Source organism: Drosophila sulfurigaster, chromosome 2L (assembly GCF_023558435.1).
Source record: "Drosophila sulfurigaster albostrigata strain 15112-1811.04 chromosome 2L, ASM2355843v2, whole genome shotgun sequence".
Classification (NCBI taxonomy): domain Eukaryota; kingdom Metazoa; phylum Arthropoda; class Insecta; order Diptera; family Drosophilidae; genus Drosophila; species Drosophila sulfurigaster.
The window spans coordinates 21975913-21998226 of record NC_084881.1 but is presented as its reverse complement, the minus strand read 5'-3'; the positions used below and the strand labels follow the sequence as shown (position 1 = coordinate 21998226).

The window sequence follows — 22314 nt, the reverse complement described above, 5'->3', positions numbered from 1 at the left end:
TGTCTAGCATTTGATTTTTCTTTTAATAATTCCAATTGTAACGAATTACTTACTTATAACCAATACTCATATATCATAGACTATACATAACTGTTCAACTACAACGTTTACGGCAACTAATGTCGGGATTGGAAACGCATTTCAATGTATAACTCAAAACGAGCTAATCTACAAAATCAACATATTATTCTATTCATTAAATATTCGTACATTACTAAGTATATAATACAAAAGCAATATTTGCATACAACTTGAATTAAATCAATTATTACAAATACAACTAATAAACATTGAGTATTTTTTTAGATATGATATTAACCTTTTGAGTTTGACTATTTTGAAATTCAAAAAATGCGCCAACTGCCAGCTGCTTGTGGAATTTTGCTATTTATCAACACTATTAGAGTTACCATAATAACAACAAAGTAGTATTTACCAGCAGAACGTTAACAGCTGCAGTGTTCATATGACTTACTACCGATAATTCATATGCCTTAACAATTATTAAATTTATTTAGAGCAATTTAATCGGTTTAAAGTAATTAAATAGCTTTCGAAGCGGTATCAAGCTTGCGACACAGCTTTTACGCTGTCCAATAAGAAACTAATAAGTTTGCAGATTATCGAAATGTCAAAGTGGTTGGGTTAATCTCTATCGATTTTCCTGCCGAAGGCAGAATCGATTTTATATCGAATCGTTTCAGCTGTATCGCTCGGGCTCAAAACAAAAAAGCCACAAGCCCTTCGTCTGGTTTTTTTTCGTGTGTGTTGCAGCGAAGTTCTGCCAGCGAGCGGTTAAAAAGTTGTTTAATTAATCTAGGTACTTATTATTCGAAAAATTATCAAATAAATAAAAGACGCGTCGGAGTGTGCAGCACGAACCACATAAACAGCAATTGTGAATATTTATTTAAATGCAAAAGTGAGGGGAGTGAAATAATACTGTAAAAAAAAAAACAAGTGAACTGGCACAATTAGATATAAAATAAAAGAAAAAGCGTACAAGCTTATTAAACCTATTTTGATAAGAACAAATTGAGAGGAAAAAAATAAGGAGAGCGGACAGCAAATTGCAATTGCGCTTGGTAAGTATTGCAAACACTATAAATAAAAGACTGTGTGTATACACATACACATACATATACATGCATACATACGCATGCGAATGTGTGGGAGTGTATGTGTGGCTGTGTGTTATCTATCCCTTTGTTGGCGCTCTCTGCTCTTTTGGCCTGTGTGACCGTAACAATTGTCAGCATCAATTTGCCAATTATAAGCTTTGCACAACTCCCCACCAATCCCCTCAACCTCCCATGCCATCTATTGCTGTTGTTGTTGCTGAACTTTTACATGATGCTCGGCACCTTTTCTGTTTTATTTATATTCTATTCTCAATAGCCACATCGCAAACAATACCAGCTCTTCTGGCTTGTCTATGTGTTGGTATGTATATGTGTGCATTGTCATTGAGCAGCAGCTTCCCGCCTCTCCCCAACCCGCCTGTGTGGGTTGTTTTGTATGTTGTGTGTGTGTTTGCCTATGCATTCCACTTTAGCTTTTGACATTGCTTTCTGCAGCAAACGTTTTGAGCGCTTTAAAAGCTGCACTGCTGTTTAGTTACTGATAGCAGCGGGAGAAGGGGGAACTATGTACTTGGTTCATTCAATGTCAGCTTTTCATTGAACTTGATACTGAAATTTTCGAGTAGAAAGACCGAAGGCTAAAGTCAGGGCCAAGGCTCAAAGCTTTAAGCTAGGCCTGCGTGGGAACTTTTAAATATACATTTATCTAGCTTCCATTTGAGCAGCTCTATTACATTATTCAGTTTTTAGTTACTTTATTATTTTGATTCTGTCTAAGGAAATATCCGGATTTGGCATTGTTCCAATTTCATTAGCAGCATATAAATATTAATACAACACATGTGTTCATAATGTGACCTCATTTACACAAAACTTTAACAGGAACTCATTTATTTTGAGCGCTGTACCATCCACAGAAACTTTAAGAACAAAGCGCTTTATAAATAGTGAGAGAAAAGCTTACAGTTTATACTTTATGTAGGTTAATTTAAACTTTAAGCGGCTTTTGGATTATCTCAAACATAAAAGAGAGTAGCTCAACCAAGTTATTTTTATTCAGAAAACTTTATTTTTACTAATTACATCAACTGCATATGTGAATTTGTTGGTTCCGTACTTAATACTTAATCAGTTTATGTATTTAGAGAAGACTAAATTAAGGGAAAAATAATTTGCTTATTTAGTTTTCTAGTACAAGTTGTTTTATTCTATTAAATCTTAATTTGCTATTAATGCTTGATTAGACAAGTATATGCTCACATTATTATAGGAAAGTCTACCATAAAATACAATTAACTTGGAGTATTTCAGGAAAAACTTTTATATAATCCTTGATTGCCATATATTTGTTTTGTATATCTAGCTCGCATTGCTGCCTTCTATAGCGCTTGTAAATAATTTTCTGATAATAAATACAAAAGAAGAAAAACAAAATCCTTTGCACGCAGAATTTGAGCGTGCTCGTTTGCAAGATACTTCAAGACATACAAATAAACTTTATCACAATATATTTTAAAATGTAATTAATTACTTTAACAGAAAATTAAAAGATGTAAAATATAAGACATTCCTTGCTAACATAAAATATTTTTAATAATTTCTATAAAAATAAACGTATCAACAAATTGAGGTAAATTCAATTTACTACTTTACAGAGTACAGCAGTATATAAAAAATAAATTATATTTTCCAAAACCATAAAGACACAACTTATACACTTTCAATGTAAATATTTATCTGTTACAAACAATGTCACATACATTAGATACTTTTCCTCAATTTTGGGGCTGCGAATACTGAATACAGAGTAAAATGAACCGGCACGAAATGCGCCAATTTTATTTACTGCTGACATTTCGACGCCCACACACGAGACGTCGACAGCGACGACGACGCCAAGAAGCCAAAGTTCGTTCAATTGTGTGTTATTCATGAATGGAAGCGAATGCAGTGAGCAGAGAAGGAATGCGGAAGTGGGAGGCGAGTGCATAACGAGTTGAAAAGAGACAACATCGTGTAAAGTTTGTAGGCTATCTCCATTTCGCTTACACACACCACACAAAGAGACAAGGCGCTAACAGCGTTGTTGTTGTCGTTATTGCAGTACTTCATGAATAACCCAGTCAGCAACTAGGAGTGACTGGTGTGGGTGGTGGGGGGAGTGAGGAAAAGGCAGGGGTAGGTGGAGTGCTTTGGTTCAGTTTACGCGTTGCGCATTTAAATCGCAGTTGATCAGTTTGTTTGAGCTTTGAGCTTTAATAGAAAACTTTTGATAATAAGGTTGCATCGTAGACATTTTATTTTCATGAGAATCTTCTCAATTCACACAGTCGTAAATTGATTATGCATGCACATGATTGCCACACATACACATACACATACACGTACACACACGCATTTGTTTATCGTCCCACACGTCCATGTCTTACACATTTCCCAGGACTATAAATAGGAAAAAAGCCTGCCGTCGATTAGATGAAGTTCATTGCGTTGTTCAAAGGGATTTATGAATTTTACATGAGCCCCGAGCAGGTGAATGAGTCTAGTGTAGATGATAAACAATTTCTATCAACATGCGCCATATGTCAGCCAGGTGGCTTCAAGTGCCTTCCTAGCCTGCACTTTGTTCCTCCGCCTCCGTCTCCACCTTCCTCATTTAAACGCACGCGTATCCTGACCCATTGACGTCAGCGTTTCGGTGCCCAAGTGCCCCACAAGTTGAAGCGTTAAGACGTAAACAAAGGTTAAGTTGATTAGAACCAACAATTATGCTGCAATCTTTTATGGCTTTCGCTTGGGCGTAAATATTTGAAAAGGAGGAAATATGGGGAATTCTAGAAATATAAAAAGGAAAAGAAAGCAAACATAAAAACAAAAAGTATGTATTTAAAAAAAAATTAAACTTGTTTTGTAATTTTGTTCAAGTGCTGATTAATTAAAAAATTTTGAATATAAATCATGTTTAGAATATTTTAATGAAATTTTAATAGAATGAACTCTGAAAAGGAATATCTCAATTTGTCAAAATGTGTTGAATTTTTACTATACAAAAAAGTTATGCCTGTTTAGAATATTTTTATGAAATCTTAGTTCTGAAAGGGAATATTTCAATTTACCAAAATGTGTTGAATTGCTTTTACTACTCAAAAAAGTAAATCCTAAAAATCTCTAAACAAATTTAATTTAAATATTAAAATTTTCATTTTAATTTCTTGGGTCTTAGAAAAGGTCGAATATACATATAATACTCTTTGTGAAGTAAAATTTCAGCAGAAGAATTATTAAATTTCAATGGAAATTGCTTCCCAGCGCACATTATGATTCAACTTGTTGAAATTGTGGAACGTCATGAGTAGCTTGCCTCCAAAAAAAAAACCGAAAAACACCTTGAATCGTTAGCAGCTCATCTTGGCTTTAATGGCACTTCAGACGACGCCCAATCGAGCTGACATTACCACTTCACATCTGACACGGGCCATAATCGAACCCGCTAACTAACCCGGGCGGACAGACAAACAGAGGGACGGACGGACAGGCGGACAGGAGGACGAGACATTGCCGTCATCATATGACACACGCGTCAGCATGACGCCCAAGTCCAAGTATCCTGTATATGGTTATTGTTCTTCTTCATGTTGTTGCGGTTGTTATTGCCGTTGCTGTTGTTGTTGTTGTTGCTGTCGCTGTCGCTGTTCTCGCCTCTTGTTGTTAGCAATTTCATAAATGGCTTCCGTTTGCACAAGACACGCGCAACGGGGCCATTGAGAGTCGAACTCATCCCCATCATCCCCTACCACCCCCCACCCTCTACTTGCATCCTTTTTATCACACCACGACGAAATGAAAGTGATGAGCAAGAGATAAAAAACAAGGCATATTGTGTTGCCTGCTTTCAGGCGCTGCGACAGCCAAAATTCAAATTATAATATAAACATAAATGAAATGTGCCTGATAGTGGGGAAAAAGACGCGACTTCAGTTATGGCGCCACACACACATATAACTGATAAATAAACATACGTTTCAAGGTCAAAGTCGAGCATGCTCTGTCAATATGTTTTGCATGGGGTTTGTCTTATTTGCGACTAATTATGCAACATATTAATGAAACTAATTACTTGAAATCAGTTCAGAAAGATACCGCTTGATGCTATTTTTGAATTAGATAATGTATTTTCTAATTTAATGTTGGTAAAAGTTATAAATTTAAATAATGACGTATAGAGGATACATTGAAAGGAATTTTTCAAAGAAAAAAAAAGTTACTATATATTAGTGTTTTATATTAATTTACTTTATATTGTTGAAAAATAATAGTCTTATATTTTTAATCAATTTATTCTACGATTAAACTTTTGTGTAATTCTTCTTTTGTAAATAAATAAATATGAGTTTAAATTTATAAAAATTTTGTTTTATTTTCAAAATTATTTTTATTTATGGAATAACAATTTTCTCAGTCAATTTTGAATGAAATTAATGATATATCGTGATATTCAATTTGTTTATGTTCCGCGAAATACACGAATAATTATTATTGTGCATTGATTTTGCGGTTTCCCGTCAGTCATTTTAATGAAAAGAACTTCCCAGGAAACAGTCAATGAACTTTTGTGGCTGGGACAATGCAATTTATCGCTTTGGTTGGTTAACTGTCAACCAGGAAGCTAATGCTGCGCGTTGATTAATACGCATGCGAAAGCACATTTAAAGCCGAGCTTAATTCAATTAGCTTGCATTAAACAGATGGAAAAAGGAGTGTCGTAAATAACAGAGAACAAAAGCTGCAATAAGAGCAGCAGCAGAAACTGCGGCCAATGAGCAATGTGCAAGTAGAACAATGCTATGTAAAAAAAAAAGCGAAACACACTCTGACACAGACACAGACACATACACGTGCATTTGCATGCTTTCATTCTCCACGAGTGGGGGAGAGAGAAAGAGAGGGAGTGCACGAGATTGATTGCAGAGGAAGCTCTCGCTACAATGGCTCGTGGCAATAGCAGCAACAACAAGAACATCAACAACTACAAGCAAAACAACAACAACACAACAGCTGATTGCCATGACAGGCGCAAAGTGCAATAAGAGCAACAGAGGCAAACAAAAGAAACTGTTGAGTAAAAGCGAACGCAATGCGCTCTCTCGCTCGCACTCGCACTCTCACTTTTGCGCTGCCTCGTTTTTAATAAAGAACTTAAAAGAACTTTGTGTGTTGATTAATGACGCATTTGCAAAAATGTTGCATATCATTTAAAATGCAATTAAAACTCATTGCAAAGCCGCGGCTAAAATCGATATTGAGTAAAATACTTGCAAACTGTAAAAGGAAGTTACGACCAACACACACACACATACATACAAATGTACTTACACTACGATTACATGTGTTTGTGTTTGCTTCCCTACGTATTACGTAGTGTATTGTGTTTTCGTTTCGTGTTTGCATGCAGCTTTCATTATGACGTTTCGTGTTTGCGCTTCTGATTTGCATGCAGCCCCAAAAAAAAATTTGCATGGCAGCACAACAAGAATAAGCGCACATATACAAACACAATACTCACACAACATGTATGTGTGTGTGTATTTCAACTAGATTTTGTTTAGAGAATAAGTAACAATTTGGTTAATCACGTTGTGTTGTTAGTTGCTAGTGAAGTGTGACGTTGTTCCCACGCCCAGCACTAAACAAGCCAGTGTTGGGAAACTCACAAATAGACAAGTTGTGTTCAGTCTAGACACGTTCAGCACCCCATAAAGGGTGCCTATATAATTAAAATTAATTACTAATCTATGGAAATGCGGATGAAATTTACAGTATGTAAATTAATTGTTTGCAAAACCAAAACAAGTGTGAATATTCATTTTTGTCGTTGAATTTCATGGTCAATTAATTTCCATTCTATATGTTTTGAAAAAAGTAGTAAACTTTAATAATATCAACCATAATAAATTAAGAATTAAAGAGCATTTAAATTCTAATGTTTTTGGTATGAGTTCCGAAAAATAAATATTTATTTATTAAACTAATGTTAACTAGGGATAATAAACCTCACCCTGTATCTGTGTTCATTGCCAATGTAAATTGAACCCAATTAAATGCTCATTTAACTATAGATTTGTTTTTAACGCTTTATCGCTTCCTATTCCTATACAATGTTGAACTGATTTAATGACCCTGCTGAACCTAAAATTAACATCAATTTGTCAGGCTTGTTATATTTATCAACATGGACAGAGATTTTCAGGGATAGGTCAGTGCTTGTGGTTATCGCGTGAGTTCCTTATCGATTTTCATGGCGCCAGATAAGATTAGATTCCCATAAAAAAAGGGGAGAAAAACAACAGCAAATTCGAGCTCCAATTGGCAACCCTTGGTGCCAATTTGTCGTCCATTAATTCCGAGCTGTCAAATGCTCAATTTTTTATTTGCTTAACTCGAACGACAAATATTGGGTTTCACTAAATGAATCTCTCTCTGTGTGCAATACTCAAACGCAGCTTGATGCCAAAAATAGAAAAGTCAAAGGCCAAAATGTCTGGCAGCTTTTGCTCAACAATCTTCGTCTTTTTTTGCTCTCTTTTGAACTTGTTTAAAACTTGTTTCCTCTGTTGTTACATTTGTCTCCCATCTTTTTCTTGTCTGCTGTCATTTTTCCATTGAAAGCAAAAGTGCACAACTTGCAAGCACATCTATAAATAGTTATCGCCACCTCAAGGCATTCGTTGTACCAGGAAAACACTCGTATCCAATAAGTTAATGTGTATTGACAGCCAACAATAAATTGACCTTTGGATGAACTCCTCTTAATGAGTTTTCTGCTCTATTTTTAGTCTCAGCCAGTCTAACCTGGAAATTTATCTATATTTCTGTTTACTATAGAAACAATATTTGTTTGGTTCGGCAACACATCGATCCATCATTGTTTGTTTAATTATTTTGCTGAAAAAGATACTTATCTGATCAATTAAAGCAAACATAATATCTAACATGTTAAAATAATAAGAAAATAGTTTTAGAAAATAATGTTTAGGTATTTTTTTTAATATGTAATAATCAATGTCTTTAATTTTTCTTATAGACTTACAATAATACATAGAATATTAATATATCTTATTTCTTCTCAATTTACAAAAAAGCTTACAAAAATGTAGCTAAAATCTAAAAAATAAAATAACCAAAAATTTGGGTATAACGAAATTTCAAAAGTTCTTTTATTAATTTCATTAGAATTTTAGATCTATGTATAAAGCCGAGTTTGAAAAGCTCCTAGAAAAAATAAACTTTGAGGCATTTGCTACTAATTAATCGTGCTAATTACAAATAAACACCAAGCATAGAAACGCCAGCTTCACCAAATCCCACGAAAGGATAACACAATCCCCATGAGATGTTTGTAAAATGAACCAAATGAAAATCCAGACACTTGCTGTCCACTCGCGTTTTATTTAATTACAATTACCAATTTGCGTGACACGTTTAATTAATTAGGCGCCCACACAAGATGTGGGAGAAGTTTTAAGCTTGCGTTCCACTCGCACTTAATTTCCAACACTTTATAATGCGAATTAAGATGAAGCATAATATGCAACAAAAAATGAAACCCTAAACTTGGGCTTAGCTCTAGAGGCAATTATGGGCGAAGGGCAACAATTTTAGGTCCATGGTCAACACCTAAGCTGGCGGCCCACGTGCATAAATAAATTCCATTCCAGCGCCAGACCACAGAGAGAGACAGAGACAGAGAGTGAAACAGCGGTATAGCCAGAGCCCACACAGCATCCACAAGCAAGCGAAACTTTTGCCATAAAAGTTGCTTGCCCAGCCAACGCGATCCCCCAACCTCCATTTTCCACTTCTGCTTAGTCTCCTTTCTGTCCTCAATCTCTTCCCCCTTCCATTGGTGCCTATCAACTGTTGGCTGCGTCGCAATAAGTTTTTTTTTATATCGTTCTCGCTCGTCTCCTTTATGAGCTTTTGTTGTTGTTGTTGTACATTTTTGTTGTGCTGTTGGCTATGAGTATTTAACATATTTTTTGCTCTTGTTTTTATAAGCTCGCAAATGTTGTCAAGGATTCTTGTTGTCTCGGGGATGCGTTGTCGTATTTATAGCCGAGTTTCAAGTGCTCTCATAATTTGTTTTTTTTTTTTATATATATACCCTGTGGCAAAATCAGCGCTGAGTGTATTGGAATGAATTATTAACCTTATCAACTAGCATATTTGATTACAGGGTATTCGGGTTGGCGACCCGCTTAATTGGCTGACATTTTTATTTACGCCTTAGCTAATTGCACATGCCAAGGTCAGTGGGAGAATTCATGGCAATCATAAAATGGGCGTAGGTCAGGGACACTTTTATATGTGCCAATAAAAGAGTAAAAGCTTGTGCTAATACCCTGTAATCTATAATTACCTGGAGTGTTTATTAAAATGTCTGCAATTGCTGTCATTAAAGCTTGCTAGAAAATCTATAAGAATATGGTATATAAATAATTTACATGTTGAAGACATTTTTAAAAGCATTTTTAATATTTAGCAAAGAAGATTATTATATCGAAAAGATTATAGAAAATCCTAAAGCTATATTTTATACTAACACTATAAATTTTGTTAACTAAATAAAATTAAAAAATGTTCTGCGAAAGTTTTTTTTTAATTTTACTTGATAAAAATTTGTAAAAATAATTTAAATTTCATCAAATCCAAATAGTTTTCTTTATGTCGAACTCTCAGTTTTTTTTTATATGTATATGTATATGAAGAACACTGTAATAATGTACTTTATTTATTACTATTTAGTAAATTTAGAAATAATTATATTCTTTCCATTAGTGAATTGAATTGGGTCCCACATGACATCCACTCATTGTACTCAAATATAATCCACATACATATTTCCCAAAAATTAAATAATTATTTTCTCTATATTATGTTATCTTCAATTGCAGCACACACAATTTATAAAACAAGACTGAAAAATCACATCCACAAACACACACACAGTCCACCTCACAAATACTTGCAAAGAGCAAAGATGTCATCACGTTCCAAAGAGAGAGTAGTCACCGCATTTCGCAAAATCTTCCACAAGTCCACCAACAACAACAACAACAATAACAACAACAACCATAACAACAATAATAATAACAACAACAACGATAGGAGCAGCGATAAGGTTGATGGCGCCGACCACAGCAGCAGCACTAGCAGCAGCAACAGCAACAACAATAACAACAACAATCCGGTTATTGAAGCCAGCACAACAGCAGCAGCAGCGGCGTCGACGGCGGCAGCGATAACTGGAGCTGGCAACGAGGCGGCAGCAGCAGGCGCAGGAGCAGCGCAGTCGACGAACGCTAAAAATGCCGTGGTGCGCGTCGCAGCCGAGCAAGCGGTGTGCGATTCGCCAGGCAAGCGACGTCGACAGGATCACAAGTAAGAATAAAGCCGAAAAAGCATCAAAAAGAAAGTAAAAGAGAAAAGGGAAATAAATAAAACATAATTGAAAATATTGGTTGTTAAGAAAATATAAAAATTACGAAGGGAACATGTTTGTGATAAAAGACACACAACTAAAAATACAACAAAACTTACATGGGAAAGAATACAAATAGAAAAGTAGTTTATTAAAATTAACAAACTGTTAGTAAGCAAAAGAAGAAACATCATAAAAAATGATTAAACAAATGAGAAGAATAAATAAAAATAATATGATAGCTAATAGCTGTTATACTAACATAAAATAAAATAAAAAGTTAATGATCTTATGCAATTCATAAATAAAATCAATTTGAAATTAATCAAAGCATCGATACATCGATTAGAAGCAATCGCTTTAGCGATTAAATCAACTGCTTGTCATGTAAATTGCGATAACATTGACAATCGTTTGACTGAAGAATAAGAAATTGATGTCGCGCGATTATTAATGTTATCACCATATATCGAGCAGTTTGTATCACTGATAAAGTAGCGCAGAACCTGCAGTGAAGAACTTACGAATTTAATTTGAAGATAGTGAAAAAAGAGGAAATAATTAATAAGAATGGCAACGTAAATATTATTTATGATCATTTAATATCGAATTAGCAGAATGTGGTATTGTTAGCAGTAATGTCGAATTCTTCAAAGTGCAAAATGTCAAAAAAAAACAAAGAAAACAATGTTTAAAGGGGAATAACTTGAAATGAGTCAGGGGACTGACGAAAAACACAAGTTGCAAAAAAGTTCTAGAAACTCGTTGTGTGTAGAATAGTTGTTGTATTAAAAGTGTCGATATAAAAATACAGATTTATAAATTTGAATTTCAGTATAATATAGACAAGAATTATGTATATCTTTTAAATTTAAATATTGACCATTTGATACATTACCATCTACTTGCTCCACAGAGTTGCACCGTCTAATAGCCGCTCGCTAGTGACAGCTCCAGATCAGACCATACGCTCTCGTCGCCTGATGAAGGAATACCGCGAAATGGAACGCCTGCAGAGCAAGAACGATGCCACCTTTACGGTGAGTATACACAAATCTTAGAGCTCTACTTCAATTACAATCGATTTCTATTTGTTCAACAGGTGGATCTGGTCAATGATAGCCTTTTTGAGTGGCATGTGCGGCTGCATGTCATCGATCCGGACTCGCCGCTGGCCCGCGATATGGTTGAGATGGGCGTGACCGCCATACTGTTGCATTTGAGTTTTCCCGATAACTTTCCATTTGCGCCGCCATTCATGCGTGTGGTGGAGCCACGCATCGAGAAGGGCTATGTGATGGAGGGCGGCGCCATATGCATGGAATTGCTGACACCGCGTGGCTGGGCCAGCGCTTACACTGTGGAGGCGGTCATCATGCAGTTTGCGGCCAGCGTTGTCAAGGGTCAGGGTCGCATTGCGCGTAAACCAAAAAGTACAAAGGAGTTTAGTCGGTGCGTCCTTGAAACACTTGCAGTCCCGCCCACTCGGTGGCACTTTAATTATGCACGCTATTCATGGGGTGCAAGAATTTTATAGTCTGCCTTTCTGTGTCTGTCCGTCTGCATAAACGTTAAGATATTGGACAGAAATGTGGGTATCAAAGTTTCTACCACCGAACAACTTTAATGAATATTTCTAGCTTTGCTTAGTTAGAATGCATTTCTTCAAAATTAATTTAAATGTGTACTTAATTATCTTGAAACTTGTAGCTAACTTGGTAGTAGGGTAAACTAGAATTCAAAGAGAACCCATTGAAAAACAACTCTAAAAGATCTTTCAGAGTTCCATTAAATTGTTTGTAATTAACTATGAAATGAGTAGTGTGTATCTCAAAGTCGGGCTTCCTCGGCTTTAAGCCTCTCTTACATGTTAATTAAATTCCTCTTACCTTTAATATTGCAGACGTCAGGCGGAGGAATCGTTCCGGTCGCTGGTGAAAACACACGAGAAATATGGCTGGGTTACGCCCGCTCTGGCCGATGGTTAAATCTGAAGTCGATGATGAATCCCGCCGCGCTGCTCAGCGCCAGCTCTTGCGTTTGCCAATAACAACCACAACAACAAACAACTCACACATAGTCAACTCCAACTCCGATTTCCATTCACCGCTCATTAAAAATACTATATTAAAGTATATACAATATATATATATATACATATATAGAAACGATTAACTACAAACTAGTTGTAGATTGCTTTTCCTGATTTTTCAATTCTCTACTTCGGAAAAATGTAGTCAAGTAAATATGTAAACGATTTCAATTGTCGCAAATGAATACCATCCATAAACAGAATGAGAAGTTTAGCAGGAAACTGGCGTCAACTAAAGAACTTAGCTTAACATGTAATTTAGCTGTAGTCATCTCAATGAAAATTAACTAAAAACAAAATAAGAAAAAAAATCATATTTCAACTGAGTATTATGTGAATTCTTCAATAACCATTTAAGTTCTACACATACGCATATTTATTTACAGTTAAGCTAAACAAAAAAAATGAAATGCATAAGTCAACTGTGTTATTATAATTTGTTGTGATTTCTGTTAAGTTAAACAAACAAAAAAGTCAAATTTGCATCTTCAGCTGGCATACGATGTAAAATGTATGAACATATTTTTCTTAAGTTTCGCATATAGTCAATAAATACAATATATATTTCTCTGTGTGTCGCTGCCTAGTATTCTTAATTAAAAATTGTTATCCATTTTTAGAGCATACTTTATGATCTGTAAACGTTTCACATGCAGTTGCACTGGCATTTTGAATTGCGCGCTGTGTCAGTGTTGCACAGCAAGGAAAAGAAACCACATTGTGGTCAAGCATAACAGTGCGACTCTTCATACGCCGTCGATTAAATCGACGCCACGCGTTTCATCAACAAAGATGGTTTAGGGAAATGTGTTGCTCACGTAAATCAAGCATATTTTCTTGTACAATTTAATAATAATTTGAAACGCAATAAGACTTTCTTTACCGCGAGCAACGTAATTTAAAGAGGAACGCTTGCTCATTTTGTGCGTAAGTTGGAACGTGTTATGCCTACCAAACAGCTGTCGTTGCCCAACACTACGAAAAAACTCAAAACGGGCTGCAGAAAATTAACAATCACAGGACATCATTTTGTAAGTAAATTAAACAATTTGGCTAAGTTGTGGCATTGCCAAACATATTCCAAAAGCAGCCCCAAGCTGTGGCACAACTAAATTGCGCACAATTTGCCTGCGCTAAATGCAATTTAGCGGCGTAAAATGTCAGTAAAAAAAAGCGCTGGCATCAGTGAGAAAAAAAGGTGACGGTGAAGTAACGATGGGAAGGGGGATGAAGCATCGACGACGCTGCTGACGCCGGCGTCGACGGTGACGGCAGCGACACTGTAAGAGAATGTGGTGTGTGGACAAAATCCTAACTGGACGCCAAGGCAGTGCTCAACATGAGACAGCTGACTGTGTGTGTGAGTGTGCGCTAGAGTGAACGAGTAAGAACAAGCTGTGTGTTGTTCTTGCGTGTAAGTTGTGTGTGTGAGTGTATAGAGCAAGCAATTGAAACCCACAAAACATAAAAATACCCACAGCGCCTAAATAGTAAATAGTTGTTTTTGTTACATGTATTTATAGAACGCAGAACGCAGAAATAACGCATTCAATGGATACGAACGCCAGCAGCAATGACGAACCAAGTAAGACGAACAGCAGCAGCAACGACGACGGCGGCGTCGCTGCCATGGACACTTTGGAACCGCCAGCAACAACAAAGACTCTCAAACGTTGCTTAAGTGTGCCCATCATACGCACCAACAGCAGCGGCACCGCTCTGCCTGGCAAATTGACGCCAATGACAACACGCGCTGCCGCCGCCGCTGCAGCCGCAGCACGCGAGCACGAACACGACGAGCACGAGCACGAACACAAACACGATCATGCACACAGGCACGCACACGAGCAGACGCCAAAGAAGGACCAAGGCCAAGTGCTGCCAAGTCATCGCAGTAATTTGACTATCGATTGCTTTGGTAAAAATATTCACATACGCTCGCAACCAAATTCACGCGAAGTATCGCCAGCGCCCATGTTCAATGTATTTACGCCACGTGCACGTCGCTATTCCGCCAGCTATAGTCCCGCACTGACCGCAGCTGGTATTGGAGGCGGTGTTATGGGTGGTGCTGCTGGAGGAGCTGCGTCTGCCTTGTGTTTGACGCCACGCGTCTCACAGTTGCGACAGGAGGAATGCGCTGATCTAAATAGTCGTGAGGTGAATCACGAGCGTGAAGTGCATCGTGATCTGAAGATCTCACAGAGCTGGGAGGATCTCACGTTGGTGGCCGAGAATTGGTCTTGCAAATCGGATGAGTTCTCGAATCCACTGCAAGTCGTCTTGCCTCAAGTGGGCAGCGGTTGCTCTTCGCCCAGCCCAACCAGCAATAGAGCTGGCATTCGTTTGCCTTATTCGCCGTCACCGACGCGTCGCACTTTCGCAACCAGGCGTTCGATGTCGCCGATTGCGATGCGTCCGTCGTCGCTGGGACCGGTTAAGCGCAAGTTTGAGCTGGACAGCGACAACAACTATCCGGGCGTGAGCAACTGGAGCGTCTACTCCCCACCGCCGCTCAAGAAGATCTTCACAGACAGGTGAGAGCGAATCTCTAGAAGATTACCATTGAGTAATGTTGCTATGCATATTTTAGTAATGTAATGGAGGCTAATCGCAATCACAAATTTATGTAGTAGGCTGTAAAAAGCAACCGCGTAGCCTTAAATTATTGCATTCTTGATGAATGTTAAGATAACCATCCGCCTTGCTGTCTGTCCATCCGTCTAAACAGCTAGATCTTCTAAACTATTAAAGTTAGAGAAGCCAAACTTACTGACAATACAGTTTAGTGCTGACGACAACTAAAGTACATTTTTAATTTTGTCACGCCCACATCCTTACAAGAAAATCCAATTAAAAAAAATTTAGAAAATTGTTTAAAAACCAAACTTTAGGATGTAATAATTATAAAACACAAACTAAATGTTCCCTTAACTTTAATTTTCTTTTCGACTTTTTTTGAAAAATATATGTAAATTTCACAAATGGATGTGATTATATGTTACAAAATAATAGTGCAGTTCAATTCCATATCTTTACTACTGAAACAAAGAAAAACAATGAAAGACAATTTTATAGATAACCGGATATTTAACTGTTTTGTAGTTTCCTTAACTTTTCTAAATCCCAATCAGTTTAATGCAACGTTTCCCTTCCCTTGCAGCCGTGGCTCATCGCCCGTGTGTCAATCGCCATCGTCGGTCTGTCCCAGCCCCGATTCAGGCACCTACGATGGTCGCATTACGCCCAAGCTGTTTATCTCTAAGCTCTGCACCAACAACAATGCCACCGGCAACAGTAATAACAACAACAGCAGCAGCAGCGGCTGCCCATCACCGGTGTCCGCTTCACCCAGCAGCGTGTTAACCGGCAACGGGTTGGATGCGATGTGCAACAGTCAGAGTCAGAGCATTGATGAGGGTATCTCGATACCGGAGAGCGAAACGAATACGTGTCGTAGTCGCACCTCGTCCATACTGTCGACGGCATCGTCATTGGGTGGGCCGCAGTTGTTGGTCAACGACATGGTCGATGATGTCACCTTGATGGACGATGCGAAAAGTGAAACGTCTTCCATTGGTGGTTGTTCCACCGTCAGCATTGAATCCTCCTCCTGCGACAGTGGCGCCAAGGCGGCAGCCACATTCCTCAATCGGCTTGCGGTCGATGATGTGGCCCAGAAGAGTTTCTACATCAATAAGCAGGGATTCTCTGGCGCCAAGAAGTTCATTGTAAATCACGAGAAACTGGAGCCAAGCAAACAGTCATCCACCAAAATGGATGTACAGCAAAAGCTTTAAGCAATTTCCCCCTCGTCGAGGATTGCAACTGTAACTGTAACATATATAGCAAGAGCCCCAAGAGTTAACCCTGGAGATATATATTAATTCCGAAATTTAGCGTTACAAATTTAAACACACAAAACACAAGCAAGCACCCACCCAATGTCGCCTTAGTTCTTAAGATACTTTTTCACTGTACATAGTTAAGTTTTTGATTCACATCAGTTTTCTTTACACTCGAGTTTTTGCATATCATCTTCATTATAACTTTGTCCGTTTTGTTGTTTTTTCATATCAGTTTTTAACTTGTATTCCCGCATCTTTGCATCTTTTGTGTATATGTCTCAATTAGCCGTCATGCCGACCATATTCTTATGAGAGTTAAAATCACGTATCTATAAAAAATATACATAATGATATGTAGCTAGATTTGTAGCTCGATTTACACTTAGTTCTTAGCCCGCTTAGCTCGTAGTACCAATCCAATTTTGCCAAATATGTTTCTTTTTAGATATACTTATATATACAAACATTATATACTTACATATATGCCCACGATTTATGTGTAGTGGATATCTGCGCATATCCAATGATCTTTTTTTTTTTTGTCCAACGATTGCATCCCCAAAAGAAACAACAAAAAATAACGCGTTTGGATCGTTTGAAGAATTTAACAAAAACCTAGCTTCAAGATGTTTTCTTTGTCAAACACAAAAAGTGCATAATAAAAGAGTTTTTTTCAATAGATTAATTACAGACTTTTATTCAATTGACTTATCAGAGTTGGCATATTATATAGTTTGGAATTATTCTTAAGTTTAACTCTTAATTTCTGCCTTTCCGATTTATTAGATCTTAAATTAATCCAACAAATAATTTATATAAAATATAAAATTGGGTCTAACTAATCTATACGATCTCACATTTATTTTAAAATATAAGGTTGTAAAGTGTATTATTATCATTACATTCATTTTGTGAGAAGTTTGCAGTGTTCTTAAAATCAAGTCCATAAATCTTATATTAATATATACATATATGGAAAATATCTATTTTAAACTTAGAAGTGCAACACCTTATCTATTCTTTATCTTTTATTTTATAATAGCAACAGAATTATTCACTTTATATAATTAAAGATTCCAACTATTTCTCTCACCCCTTTCAATTATACAAATGGACAAAAACATTTTTATATTTTGCGATTGGAAATATCTCACATTCATAAGTGAAATAACATATTTATAAATATATAAATTATATACATACATATAGATTTTTTTCGCAATCCGAATTAGTTCAATTTCATCAGTTTTGTTAGAATTCCAATGAAATTAGCTTCCATTTCAAATTCCCATTAAAATTTCTTTCTAATCTGCTGCATTTATGTAGTATAAATGTGTATGTATATTTCAGAATATATGTATGTATATTGTATTTACTGGTATGTCTGGCTGTGTGATATCATTGGCAAGCCTTATAAAGTGAGGTAGACAACAGAAAAGTTCGAACACCTGGCGCTTTGGGAGCGCCGAGCATTGCTCCCCACTTGAAACGCTGTCTTTTTTTTTGTGCTGATCGAGACTCCCTCAGCCTGCGTCTCTGGGCTGAGTTGGTTGAGTGGGCGTGTGTGGTTTTTGATCTAAAACGAGTTTCATAGTCGATTCGAGTCGAGTTGCAGTCACGAATCGCGGGGATGGCAAAAGGAGGAAAGAACCGAAGACGGCAACGGGTCAGCGTTGTTGCCATCACTAGCATGACGTCGCGCTCTGCTTAGATGCCAACCACCCACATTAAATGCATACTAATCAGCATTGTGCAAGGGCCCCCCTTTGTGGTGGCGTTGCTCAACACTGTCGCCAGGCTGACGCAGCAGCCAGCGTTGACGCGTCAGTAACGCTTCAACAATGAAGCCCAAAGAGAGCAACAACAACAAAAGCCTGCTGCAAAAAAGGAAAAAGAGCAAAAGCAGCAAGAAAGCAAAACGGTTGCGCACGGAGCTTACGCTGCTCGACAGCAGCGCGCTGCTCTGCCTCTCTGTTGCTGTCTCTGTTGTTGGGTTTTTACTGCTGATATGTGTGTTGTTGTTGGTTGGTTGGGACCACGACGATTCGCTCCGCTTCGGTCGTGCTTTAATGGGGCTTGCCGACGACGACGACAACTTCGTTTGCCCCGCTGCTTCAGTCGACAACAACAACAGCTCCACTCGAAAAGTAATCTTGAAAATCGTGAGTTGAGTTTTGCGCTCGCTGGTTTCTTTTTTTCGTCGATTTTATTCATTGTTGCTGTTGTTTTTGTATTTTATTTCTTTTTTTGCTCTCGCTGGTCGCGTCGCGTTTTGTGTATGTTTCGCCCTGCGCCGCATTTTCTTTGTTTTTCGCTTTTGTGTTGTTCGCCTGAAGAAAAATCAAGTTAACAGCCAACGCACGCAACGCGCCATCGATATACAGGGTGTGTGAGTGTGTGTGGGCAGAGAGAAGGCAGCGACAACGACCGAGGCAGAGGCAGCGAAGCAATAACGACGAGGAGCTTCAGCTTCGCTTTGCCGGGTCGCCAACGATCGTCGCTTGTTGTTGTTTTTGGTTTTGCGCGTGTGCATTAAAAATAAAAAGCCTGCAGCGCCAACGCAGACGTCGACTGCGACGCTTCGCTTGCTTCTGCTACTGCTCCCATTGTGTTGTTGTTGCTTCGCTTCGCTGATTCAGAGACGTCGCGCTGTCGACGTCGACTGAAACTCGACTTTTGGCGTTTTGTCGAGGTTGCTGAGCCCGGGCGAACGAGCCGCGAATCCAGTTTCTTCTTCACTCTCGGCCTCGGCTAACAAACAACGCGAAACAGCCACGGCAAAAAAGAAATAAAAATAAAAGCAAGCAGAAATCACTTTTTTTTTGCTCGTTTGCCAATTGTTGAATGTACTGCGGCAAGGTTTGTTTATTTGTGAATTGTTTAATGTTGTTTATGTTATTAATTGTGCAAGGATGCTAATTAACTTAATAAGCATAGCATATACACAGGCGCAACAGCGCACAACTAAAGCTCTCGGAAAAAGCTCTTATTAAATCACTCAAATTACATTTCTCTTTCGCTCTTTAAAAGCGAAAGCTCTTTTCAACTTACACTTACACTCCCTTTCACTCTTCCACTTGCTTTCCTTTGCAGAGCATGGAGCTTTCGTCCGCCGGCTGTGCTGATTGCTGCAGCGACTGCACCCCCGTCCCACCCGCTTGCTGTGCTACGTCCGGCAGCTGCTGCGAAGAAGCTGCCTGCTGTGAAACGAATTGCCAGCTGCTGCCGAGCGAACAGACGATCAGCTATGAATATCACGAGCCCGAAGAGAATTTTGTGTCGATTGATGATGCGAAGATTAAAAGCTTGCTGCTCAAGATTGGACAACAGCAGCAGCAACAACGACAACAATTACAGCGCGAATTGCAGCAGGAAAGGGAACGACAGCGGCAACAACAGCAGCAGCAGCAACAGATTATTGAGCTATTGGATGATGATGAGACTGCAATTCGATGCTCACCTGATATACAGTTGATTCCCAAGCCCGTGGAACAACATCGCATTGTGGCACGCATTGAGCTGAGCGACAGTGAGTGCGATGAGGAAGAGCAGGAGACAATAGCTGAGAAGGAGTTGCCACTCAGCTGTGAACTGCGATCGAGTCCGGCTCACATCATCGTGCTGCAGTCGGATGATGACGAGCAGACGAATCTTTTGCAGCCACTGCCTCCAGAGGTTGCAACTGCAACAAAGAAGAGACCCACGAGACCTTATGTGAAGCGACGGGGTCGCAATTTCTATCAGTGCCAAGCGTGTGGCAAGAAAGTGCAGTCCAACTACAATTTGCGGCGTCACATGATGATACACACAGGTGAGTCGCAACTCAAAGAGCAAAAAAAAAAGAGAAAGAGAGAAAGACAGAGAATAGGGCTCCAATTGGTTAAGTAGCGTGTCTCTAATTGCCGCAGCATTCGAGTATCAAATGTTATCTAAGATCTAAAGTTGAATACTTCTTGAATTGATTCGAAATCTGAAATCACTAAAGCTTTTAAGCATTTTTAACAAAGATCAACCCTATCAATAGACAAAAATTCTTCTTTATCATAGAAATTTTATTTATGTATGTACATATGTATATTGTATTTGGATACATTTTTAGAAGTTTTGTATATTTTTGATCCATTATTAATCAATCTGCCTTAAGACCACAAGTAAATGCAATAATTTATATTAGGTTTGTTTTGGAGTTATCACAGATAACTTATCAGACTTAAATTTCACATAAATTAAAATTTTTAGTACAGCAAGCATATTTTTAAAAATCTTATCAAGCCGCAAGAAATGTTCCTAAAGTACAAATTTACAAATTTGATTCATTGATTGATTCCTAGATTGTATTTTAAATGAAATGAAATCAAATGTGGTTTTTTCTTATTTTTTTTAACAGGAGAACGTCCCTTTCCATGCGACTTATGCGAGCGTCGCTTTCGCGAGTTCAGCGATCTGAAGAAGCATCGACGTCGTCACATGAACGATCCGCGCTATATCTGCATGATCTGTCACTTGTATCCACCGATGGAGCAGGACTCCACGCGCTGTGTGGAATGTGAGGGCAAGAATCTGTTGCTCAATCCTCAGGACTGTGAAGATGGGCCAGAAGTTGTGAATGCTGTGGACAAAGACGATGACGACGATGAAGAGGCTGAACCAGAAGCAGAGCCAGAGCAGGCACAGGAAACAGATCAAGAGGAAGGAGATGATACGTTGATGTCGCCTCCACCAGTTGCCACAACTCTAATTGCCCCGCCGTCACCCTTGCTGGTGGTCACCTTGGTGCCTCCATTGCCAACGCCACCTCCCAGTGCATCGGTAACAATTTCGAGCATTCCGCGGAGCTACAGCAGCGCGAACTCTTCCTCGTCGCTGAGCAACGATGCAACTTTAGTGTCGCAGTTGCCAGCGCGAACTTCCCGCAATCGACGTTCCTATCCCTGTCCGCTCTGTCATCGTCCATTTGGAACGCGGCACAATCTCAAGCGACACTACATGATACACACGGGAGAGAAACCCTTCAGTTGCACCAAGTGCCGGAAGCCGTTTCGGGAGTGCTCCACGCTCAAGAAGCATATGGTGACCCATGTGCGAGAACGCTGGTATAAATGCCTGAGATGTCCAGCCAAGTATAAGGACTACTTGCATTACACGTCACACAAGGCGACGCATGGCAATGAGACACCATTGGAGTTGGGATCTGTTGCTCAGCATAGAGTGCGTTCCTCGGACAGTGATGATGGGGAAAGCTCTCTGGAGGATTGGCTGGAGTGCTGTGAATGCCAGAGTCGATTTACACGCCTGGATGCGTATACAGCGCATCTAAAGCAACACGATTTGGAACTGTATGGCATGAGTGTGGATGATGTGGAGGACGATGATCAGGAAGTCGAAGTGGCTTAGTTCACGATGTACTGCAAAGGTTAGAGCAGTTTTTTGCGAGCCTGTTAATTAAAAATGCTTTTTAGGTTGTAACATTGTTAAAGAGCTTTCTGTCTGCCCGTCTGTCCACATCTCTAAATGACTGGATTACAGAAACTATAAGAGCTAGAGCTATGAAACTTTGTAATATGACTTTTAATGAGTCTATAAAGCTCGAGTTTAGCTTAGAATTTAGCCACGCACCCTCGTTTATAGTATATAAAATACTATGGAGACATTTATTTGCATGCATTCCAAATTTTCGATAGGCTATAAACCTGACTCTTCAATCAACATCATTCACTCCCAGGCTGTATTTTCCTTAAAGAAACAAAACTTTCAATGCTTTAAGCGGTAAAGAGTAATCCTAATATTTTGCTTAAAAATATTGCTTATATGTAT

General features: G+C 38.5%; 3 protein-coding genes across 6 annotated transcripts; all 3 read left to right on the top strand.

Annotated features, from left to right (window-relative positions):
* Window positions 1-715: 715 nt before the first annotated feature.
* On the top strand, window positions 716-13227 carry LOC133838266 (ubiquitin-conjugating enzyme E2Q-like protein CG4502). Its single transcript, XM_062269327.1, has 5 exons — window positions 716-1085; window positions 10034-10520; window positions 11477-11600; window positions 11663-12012; window positions 12464-13227. The coding sequence occupies exons 2-5, from the start codon at window positions 10120-10122 to the stop codon at window positions 12546-12548; spliced, it is 960 nt and encodes a 319-aa protein (XP_062125311.1). The 5' UTR covers window positions 716-1085; window positions 10034-10119; the 3' UTR covers window positions 12549-13227.
* Window positions 13228-13524: 297 nt separating this feature from the next.
* On the top strand, window positions 13525-17185 carry LOC133838256 (uncharacterized). 2 transcript variants are annotated; one of them, XM_062269314.1, is made up of 3 exons: window positions 13525-13683; window positions 14176-15189; window positions 15816-17185. In XM_062269314.1, exons 2-3 carry the CDS (start codon window positions 14204-14206, stop codon window positions 16450-16452), a joined length of 1623 nt encoding a protein of 540 aa, XP_062125298.1. In that variant the 5' UTR covers window positions 13525-13683; window positions 14176-14203; the 3' UTR covers window positions 16453-17185. The 2 variants fall into 2 exon arrangements, with proteins under 2 accessions (XP_062125298.1, XP_062125290.1); XM_062269306.1 differs by lacking the exon at window positions 13525-13683 and adding an exon at window positions 13795-13850.
* A 1323-nt stretch (window positions 17186-18508) lies between these two features.
* On the top strand, window positions 18509-22139 carry LOC133835106 (zinc finger protein 853). 3 transcript variants are annotated; one of them, XM_062264992.1, is made up of 3 exons: window positions 18509-18647; window positions 19594-20311; window positions 20888-22139. In XM_062264992.1, exons 1-3 carry the CDS (start codon window positions 18570-18572, stop codon window positions 21892-21894), a joined length of 1803 nt encoding a protein of 600 aa, XP_062120976.1. In that variant the 5' UTR covers window positions 18509-18569; the 3' UTR covers window positions 21895-22139. The 3 variants fall into 3 exon arrangements, with proteins under 3 accessions (XP_062120976.1, XP_062120975.1, XP_062120977.1); XM_062264991.1 differs by having other exon boundaries at window positions 18509-18662; XM_062264993.1 differs by lacking the exon at window positions 18509-18647 and adding an exon at window positions 18711-19359 and having other exon boundaries at window positions 20888-22138.
* The last annotated feature ends 175 nt before the right edge of the window (window positions 22140-22314 follow it).

Coding starts and splice junctions, on each gene's coding strand:
- LOC133838256 (XM_062269306.1), top strand. CDS start 13,810: ATGTCAGTAAAAAAAAGCGCTGGCATCAGTGAGAAAAAAAG. Junction 13,851..14,175: donor GGCATCAGTGAGAAAAAAAG/GTGACGGTGAAG, acceptor ATGTATTTATAG/AACGCAGAACGCAGAAATAA. Junction 15,190..15,815: donor AAGAAGATCTTCACAGACAG/GTGAGAGCGAAT, acceptor CTTCCCTTGCAG/CCGTGGCTCATCGCCCGTGT.
- LOC133835106 (XM_062264991.1), top strand. CDS start 18,570: ATGGGGCTTGCCGACGACGACGACAACTTCGTTTGCCCCGCTGCTTCA. Junction 18,663..19,593: donor GAAAAGTAATCTTGAAAATC/GTGAGTTGAGTT, acceptor TTTCCTTTGCAG/AGCATGGAGCTTTCGTCCGC. Junction 20,312..20,887: donor TCACATGATGATACACACAG/GTGAGTCGCAAC, acceptor TTTTTTTAACAG/GAGAACGTCCCTTTCCATGC.
- LOC133838266 (XM_062269327.1), top strand. CDS start 10,120: ATGTCATCACGTTCCAAAGAGAGAGTAGTCACCGCATTTCGCAAAATC. Junction 11,601..11,662: donor AGAACGATGCCACCTTTACG/GTGAGTATACAC, acceptor TTTGTTCAACAG/GTGGATCTGGTCAATGATAG. Junction 12,013..12,463: donor AGTACAAAGGAGTTTAGTCG/GTGCGTCCTTGA, acceptor TTAATATTGCAG/ACGTCAGGCGGAGGAATCGT.